This window comes from Vespa velutina, chromosome 6 (genome assembly GCF_912470025.1).
Source record: "Vespa velutina chromosome 6, iVesVel2.1, whole genome shotgun sequence".
NCBI classification, from domain to species: domain Eukaryota; kingdom Metazoa; phylum Arthropoda; class Insecta; order Hymenoptera; family Vespidae; genus Vespa; species Vespa velutina.
This window is the reverse complement of record NC_062193.1, coordinates 3,153,788-3,162,298: the sequence shown is the minus strand read 5'-3', so window position 1 is coordinate 3,162,298 and position 8,511 is coordinate 3,153,788. Positions and strand designations below refer to the sequence as shown.

The 8,511-nt window shown below is 27.8% G+C and overlaps 2 protein-coding genes across 18 annotated transcripts in view; one reads left to right on the top strand and one right to left on the bottom strand.

Moving 5' to 3' along the window:
• LOC124949894 (PDZ and LIM domain protein 3) overlaps window positions 1-8,386 on the top strand; it is a 15,216-nt gene extending 6,830 nt beyond the window's left edge. For 2 of the 10 annotated variants that reach the window (XM_047495730.1, XM_047495736.1), the window contains exons 4-10: window positions 1,257-1,412; window positions 1,606-1,656; window positions 2,530-2,618; window positions 3,917-3,973; window positions 4,654-4,798; window positions 5,009-5,047; window positions 5,645-8,386. In XM_047495730.1, the coding sequence (XP_047351686.1) occupies window positions 1,257-1,412; window positions 1,606-1,656; window positions 2,530-2,618; window positions 3,917-3,973; window positions 4,654-4,798; window positions 5,009-5,047; window positions 5,645-5,737 (630 nt within the window). In that variant the 3' untranslated portion in view covers window positions 5,738-8,386. Of the gene's footprint in view, window positions 1-1,256; window positions 1,413-1,605; window positions 1,657-2,529; window positions 2,619-3,230; window positions 3,974-4,653; window positions 4,799-5,008; window positions 5,048-5,289; window positions 5,369-5,644 lie in introns of those variants that run through there. The other 8 variants (XM_047495737.1, XM_047495738.1, XM_047495733.1 and 5 more) reach the window with 7 other exon arrangements.
• The window catches only part of LOC124949891 (2-oxoglutarate dehydrogenase, mitochondrial), a 12,727-nt gene continuing 10,434 nt past the window's right edge, over window positions 6,219-8,511 (bottom strand). For 5 of the 8 annotated variants that reach the window (XM_047495719.1, XM_047495718.1, XM_047495720.1 and 2 more), the window contains 2 exons: window positions 8,002-8,142; window positions 6,219-7,841 (listed from right to left, as the gene is read on the bottom strand). In XM_047495719.1, the coding sequence (XP_047351675.1) occupies window positions 7,742-7,841; window positions 8,002-8,142 (241 nt within the window). In that variant the 3' untranslated portion in view covers window positions 6,219-7,741. The remainder of the gene's footprint in view (window positions 7,842-8,001; window positions 8,143-8,511) is intronic. The other 3 variants (XM_047495722.1, XM_047495721.1, XM_047495724.1) reach the window with 1 other exon arrangement.

Genomic DNA, 8,511 nt, shown 5'->3' with positions numbered 1-8,511 from the left:
GGCGAGAGCTTTCATCCAGATTTTCCAATGGAAAAACTCGTGTGGACATTGTGGTGACACTAACAGACTCTGTGGTATACACACACACACATATACACACAGGGTAGACGTTATTTTTGCCAGCTGGGAGCCTTCATCTATTTCGAGAGAGTCACTCTTGCTCACCCTGTAACATAATGTTCCTGACCCATTTATAATGGAATTCTCGTAATCGTGATTTTCATCTTTAGGCATAAGAAATGTATTTGTGCGTCATATCATAATCTTCAAAATCATAATGTTCTCATCAATCGAGATCTGTTAAATTGTTATAACGTAGGTATACGTTACATAGATAGCAACAATTAACGTAAAACAATATCTTTTATTTATCATAAACAAGCACGGATTTATATAATATGCTTGGAAAAAAAATCAAGAGTCGTCTTACGATGCCAAGTTCTCTTTCGCGAAAGATATAAAGTCGGTGTGTAATAATAGTCATCGCGTTCCTCTGACGTAGAATCCCGCGAGCTGTTTTTAAAAGAAAATAAGAAAAGGAAAGAGAAGAATCGAAGGAAGATTCTATCTTGGCAATTTCAACAATATTTCGATCATTCTACTATTCTTCATCATTTCATAATAGTTTCAGGAACAAAAATGATATCACGACGTACAACTTGCCAAACTTTTCTTTTTGCGACTATATGCAATTTTCTTTTTACACCATTACACAATGAGCCAACTGTCCAAACGAAAGTTTTTTTTACATTTTTTATCAGTAGCAACAGAGCAGTAGCAATAGAAGAAGGTGGAGGAAGAGAAGGGGAAGAAAATATCGCGTAATACGTTCTTATATACTTCCGGTTTTCCAAGCGATGCCAAGAATATCGTCAAGCTACATTATACAAATTTGCTTGGTTCCTCTCATCCTTGCTGAAAATTATTGACGATCAATTTTAATGAAATGAACACAGAATTTAATGAACTATCGTGTCTTCTTCGTTAGCGTTAGATGATTAACATTTTCCCGAGACGAGATATTTTCAACTTGTCTAATTATAGGTACACATAACACGTATTGTTCTTTTTATATCATCCTTACTCACATCTCGTAGTTTTTTGAGATGATCGATAAAAATAACTTTACTTAAGAAGTCATTTTCATCTGAAAATTAAATAAAAATAGATTATGTAACAATCGTAAATATGTATTATTTGATATCTCGTTCTAACGAGAAATAAAATGAACGAAGTGAAATTTTTTTCCTTTTTAGCCATACCGTACAACTCCTTTAGTCTTACCAGGTGCCAAGGTTAAAAAGGATGCACCCTTGGGAGAATGCTACCTTCGTCATCATCCCAATCCTATGATTCGTGCTGCACCACATCATTACGAACCAGCTCATCCTGAAGTAGCTATGAAACAAAAAGTATGTAATCAATTTTTCTTTCGTCTATAACAGTCATTAATAATCAGAAGATCTCTAGAGAATGCAAAACGGATCGAATGAAATATTAAAAACAAAAAAAAACATGATTAGATCTTATATATATATATATATAGGTATATATATACGTTCGTGCGATTAAATTATATATCTATTTGATTAAATATCTGATCAGGTGGCGGAAACGGTACTTCAACGTGTTTTGGGACCGAATGACGTTCCAAAGGTTAGAATTAAGTCATATTTACAATCAGTTTCTGCTTTTCGAGATCACTCAATACTTTTGCTTATAATCTATTTAGTATGCTAAAAAATGCATTTTTATTTCACAACTGATTTCTTAACTTTACTATTATAAATTCGCAAATCTAAAATATAAATATATCTCTATATATCATCTTTTATATATTGAAAACATTGTCGTTTTTACATTTGTTTAGATATTAAAATAGTATATCAGTTATAAATGATACGTAGAAGTTGCGAGCTTTGAAAAATGTAAACAATAATAAATGGCCGACATTCTCGTGACTTTTCTATCTCGACAGTCAACAACTTCAGTTCTTCGTAAGACTTCGACGAGTCAACTTACAAACAGCTTTTAATAATTATTCGCGAATTAAAATAATTGATTTCATTGATTGAATAATTTATTCCAATCGCGCATACTTATTTAAATGTTTATTTTTGCAGCATAGTTAATCAATCCTATAGGTTAAAGCTTTTATAAGACGAGATTCATTTTCGAAAATAATAATTCTTTGTGATAAATGGAAACTATTTCCATATTTTAATATTTAACTCGCTCTATACTTCGAGAATCACTGCTATAAGATTATTATAATTTGAACTTACCACTTTTACTAAAGTTTGACTAATTTTGTAGAAGCGCTTTAATTATAAATTAATCTAGCTTGTGTGTAAGTATTGAATAGAAGCTTAATTATTTAAGTTCACGCTATCATGATATTAAATTGTTATAAATGAAGAATAGATAATTAATATACTAATTATTACTAGAGATTTAAAAATTGATATACATATATATATATATATATAATTATGTTATGTTTAAAATAATTTGGCTTTTCGCAAACAGGTTGTCCATAAACAATTCAATTCTCCGATTGGACTTTACTCCGAACAAAATATTGCAGATACTATCAAATGTCAGGCATCGGCCATACCGTAAGTATAGTTTCAACGATAGTATAATTTAATATTCTCATGTTACTAAAATATCTTCCATATTTTTCAATTATTTCAATGAAATGAAAGAAAGAAAGAAAGAAAAAAAAAAAAGAAAAAAGAAAACGCTGCTAATACGCCATAGAAGTTTATAATAGCATGATTACATAGATTAGATATTTAGTGTAATAAAATAATGCACACATTGGCTTTATGCTAAAATACTGACAAATACTCATCATCGGATTGAAATATAATTTATTCGCGAAGAAAATTTATTTCTACTATCTTCTGTTGAAAATCGTAATAAAAAAAAAAAGGAAAATAAAAGAAAATGTAAATTTTCTTAGCGAATAAAAATCAACTGATATTTTTGATCAACTAATTCGATATATATATATATATATTTTATAATATATAAATATATATATATATATATATATATATATAAAATAATATTACTTACATAAAAAAAATATTACTCTCCACACAAGATGGCGATCCTCGGGAAAAAGAGTACAAGAGCGAAGTTCTTCTTCTTCTCTCACGCGGCTTTATACAATTCTTCTTCACAACAATAAACAACTGACATGCGTATTGTTTATTTTACAGCATTTTCATAGATTTTTCCTTCGTGAAACAAAAACAGGATATACAGGAGCAGGCGAGAATTTTGAAGGAACAGGCCAAAGCCGCTTCCTCGAAGAACGTGTGGCCGCAATTTAATAAACCAAATTAGAATCTCGTTCGAGACGTTTTTCGATGCTTTTCTCTCGCATACATTGGTTACGGCGTATCCATCCATATGAACGATCTGCATTATCGATCGTCGATCACGTTTGTCGTCGTTTTATTTTTCATTTTTTCATCAATTTTTCTTTTTTTTTCTTTTTTTCGAAAATCATATTCAAAACAATTAAATTCGCGAACGTGATTAATCGATCGATTAAATAAAATATCAAAAATGAATTTCCTATTAGTGTGTGCTATATATTCTTCGGATTGAAATATTAGATATACATATACGGTAGCTATAACCTTCGAATTGAATGAAAAATATTAAAGATAAAAAAACAGAAAAAAAAAACAAAAAAAAAAAGAAAGGAAGCCATGTATAAAAAAAGTTAGACAAATAATGATTGCATGCAATAGAATAATAAAGTAGAAAATATTTAACTAACTTAACACTTAGTATCTCGCGATAGTTTTCGAGGATTACGTTCCCCTATTTTTACAAAATTTACCCGAAAATTGTATCCTCGAATATATGTGTATATCATTCTATAAATATTTCGCAGAACGCCTTACATCAAAAGCAATCTGAATGGAAATGCAAATGTGAATGGAAAAGCAGGGTAAGTAATTGATAGCGAATTATTTAAATCTATAATAATTTTCTTTTCTAAGCGAATAAAAAAATCATATTAACACGATATACTTTTGATGTTATAAATAAATAACGCACATGTACATATAATATATATATATATATATATATATATATATATATATATATACACATATACATATATATTCTCTATGCAAATATCTATCGCGCATGAAAATGCAATTCTCCATGTATGTATTTGATATTAATTATTACCTTAATTTTCCATCGTATAATAAAAATTTGATCGAATGTAAAGCTGTTCGATATATTTCTTTCTTAAATTAAAAGTAATAACTTTCTTGCTATTGGTAAGAATGGGGCTCGTAATTTTCGCAAACTTCGGGAAACTCTTCCCGTGCATTTTCTCTCTCTCTCTCTCTCTCTCTCTCTCTATTTTTTCTTTTTCTTTTTTTTGGTCTTTTTCTTTTTTATCCTCTTAGCTTGCACGTTATAGCATTATTTTCGTAAATAGTTGCTCTAACATAGATTTAAAAAAGCACGAAATAAAAGTGCGCCGAAAGTCGCTCTCGAACATTAATTGGCAATAACCTTGATGCTGCTGTTAACCGAATCAAAAAATACAAGAAATCGATACGAGATTAGTCGATTAAAAGTGATCCGTGTCTACATATGCATCGCCGACAGTCCAAAGATGTCAGTAAAGTACGATCCGAGCAAGAGTGAAGCTTATAAGGCCCTACAAGAAGAAGCTCTCGGTGATACGGTCCAAGAGGTTAGGCAGCCGGCACGTACCGGTGTTTTTTCCCCACAAAAAGCCAATTATAATAGGGTAAGTTCCAAAATAATTTAATCATACTACATATAAATCGTATTTACATCTTTTAAATTCATTCGAATAAAAATTATGCATTTTAATTGTTACATTTGATTTTCCCGCTTTGAAAAAGAAAAAAGACATTCTAACAAATGGGAACAAAAAGCCCGGGAAATTAAAAAATTACAATATTTACGTAACATATATTATTTGGGATGATTTTAGATTCCCCATGCACGACCAAAGAGCCCTGCTGCATCATACGTAAGTGATTTTTTAATTAAATAGGTATTATTTCGAATATGTTATGTACTTACATATATAAAAGTCTGTTATATGTGCATAAAATGACATACACACATGTTGTAGCATGTGAAGCATGAAAATGTCTTTCAAACATACTTCTCGATGAATACGATCTTTGGAAATTAATATCTTTCGATTTTTACTATACGATGGTATGAACTTCTTTAATTATTCCAATTTGTCTGATTTGTTTAATTAAGGGTGGAAATTATAGACGTCCCTTCCCCCTTCCTTTCATTAAGGATCGCATCAACGACTATTAAATTTTTTCATCGAATTGTACGTGTTATTTGTTTATAATTATGAAATCTCAATCGCATCAATGAATGCTTCCCTACTAATAATTTTATATAAGTGAATAGATTATCTAATATAATTATATGTTTGAACAATCATCTAATAATAATTATAATAATGATAATAATAATATGCATAATTAATATATGAACATATAAACTATTGGTTAATTATAATATACAATTGTTAAGTATAATAACAGAATAGTTTCTGTAGGATTTAATATGTTTTGAAGAGGTTGTTATTAATGCATTATAGGTGAACGTTCTTGACGATGACGGTGAAAAAATACATCAAAGCAACAGCTTCAAGAGGATTATGTATAGTGTCCTGGGACAAACAGATTATTAAAATAGTTCCTGAACTGACACTATATTTTATTTATGTTAATTGAATATATGTGTATATATATATATATATATATATATATATATAATACATGATATATAAATTTTATTTATTGTACTGTGCAATAAACAAATGGCCAAAGAAAAACATTGAATATAGAACGTAATGATGTAATCTTTTATTCGATATGTTATGTAAGCATAGTATTATCATATTAACCTTTAGAGCTTGTAGATTTTTTAATTTAGCAGAAACACTTTAATTAAAAGAAATTGATTGAGAAATTTGACAAATACATAATAATATACTGGTTTTATTATATTTTTATGCATATAATGAATATATTATTTGCATGCTATATCGTATATTGAACATTATATATTTAAACAAATCAAATTTTTTAAATCATCTTTATTTTCTTATTTACATGATAACATCTATACATAAAGTGGATGTATGATATAGAAGAAATAAATACAAAAAATGTTGTAATATAATTTTATTTTTAATTACTACAATTTGCATTTGTTTAATGAATAAACTTTATTTTTTTTATCAGTCATATATATGCATTTAAATTGTTATTATGCATATTATTACAGGATTGTTGGAACAGAACTGCAATGTCCACATTTGATCAGATTGTATCTACAGAATATTCTAGCAGTAATTCTCAATTATCATTTCACTATTGATGATTCAAATTATTTGACAAAATAGAAATTGTCAGGTATAGCCGTTTTCACTTTAATAACAATCCAATTCTTTGAATAATATAATTATTCAAAAACATAGCGTGTGCAATTATATCTGATATAAGAAATAACAGCACACCCCAACAAATACTCATTCGTATGTCCAATCTTTCACAAATAGAAGAATATAAATATTATCCCTTCGTAAACTATGTAGTTTCCAATCTGTATAATCGATTTGAAAGAAAACTGATATTCAAATTATATTATAAATTAGTTATTCTAGTTCATCCTCTACTTTCACGAACTTCTTACAACGAAATGTTTGCTGAAACTCTTCATGAAAAATATTTAAAGAAAAATAATTTTTTATTTTACATATTATTTAATCCCATTAAATTTAATTAATATTTAATTAATTTAAATCTAATTAAATATGTTATGTTATTTTTAATTTTACACTACGATAAAGAATTTATTTTTCTTTCCTTTGGTATACAAATTACATAAGGAAAAATAAATAATTATTACTTTTTATAAGTCATGAAGAGATCCAGTTTATATTTCGAAAATGTAACTATTAATAGACGTACGCACTGCGTAATATCTTATTAAATTAAAAATAATACTTTTTGTTTAATCTTGTTCACTGGACAGGTTTTTCTCATGGTCATATTAACAAATAATATATGATAATACTTTCACATGAATATCTTATTCTAATACAAATTTCAAATTTGGTTAAAACCCCCATGGATTAGCAATGAATAATACATATCAGCAACATTTGTCCTTCCATTAAACTGATTTCAATGAATGAAGATTACTTTTCCAAAATCTCGATTCTAACAGTTTCATCATACAAATTTGTTTATATATTGTTAACGTCTATGTTATTCTAAAAGCCAAAGTAATATTTAATTACTTATATCCAAATAGTGAGTGAAAATAAAATGCTATGCGCATGAATTATTCATTGCAGGAATATATGGGTAACTATATAAAATGTAATAATTAATTATTAAAAACAATTAAAACTAATACAATGTAGCCTCTTTTACCCATAAGGTCCATGCAATAAAAAAAAAGAAGCCGTATAAATAATAAAACGTATAATAAATATACATTTTGCATTAGTGTGATAAAATATTCATGTGTACAGTGATTTTATAAGTTGATTACTAACAAAGAAATCATTTACATAGTTGCGTGGTGATATTATCTCCATTGACATAGAATAGAACAAAAAAATAACAAATATAGTATAATATAATAAATAAAATTTGTTTCTACATAGCACTACGAAGGATTATTAAACGTTCAGTGAATCATCCAGAATTTGTTTAAGTTCTTTTAGATGTTGCATTTTGCTACCTGTTGCAGGAGATGCTGCAGTGGGACGGCCAGCATATCTGTAACATATGAATTATTGATTTAACTATATCTAATAATACAAAAAAAAAACAAATAAATATTTTTCTCTTTCTGCACACACGTAATATAAATAAATGTAATGTATAATTCACAATAATATGCATATACATGAATCTTACAATATGCCATCGATATTACCTCACTATTCTCTGCTTAGATTTATTAGTATCTGATGACTCGGGCATGGGAGTAGGTTTTACTGGTTTGGATGAAGAAAACCAACCACTCAACCATCCTTCACTACTTTCGCTTTCTTTGGATTTTGTCGCTTCTCCAAAACTGTAACATGGCCCAAATTTCTTTCATTTTTCAAGATACATTTGTTTTTTTTTTTTTTTTTACAAAGTGAATACCATTATCAAGAAGTGTAAACAAATTTAAAATTGGAAATAACCATTATTGCATTATAAATAGCATTACTAATATACTTAATAAAGTGGAAAAATGTGGGCCATGTGAACAGATAGAATTAACCAAAAAAAAAAAAAAAATAAATAAATAAAAAATATAAAAAAATAAAAAAAAAAAAGATCCCTATATAATTCACTCATACATACAAAGGTAATTATTAAAAAGCCTTAGAAAATATATATTAGAACAATCTAAGGATTATCAACAATCATACTTACATATCTGTTATCATTCATA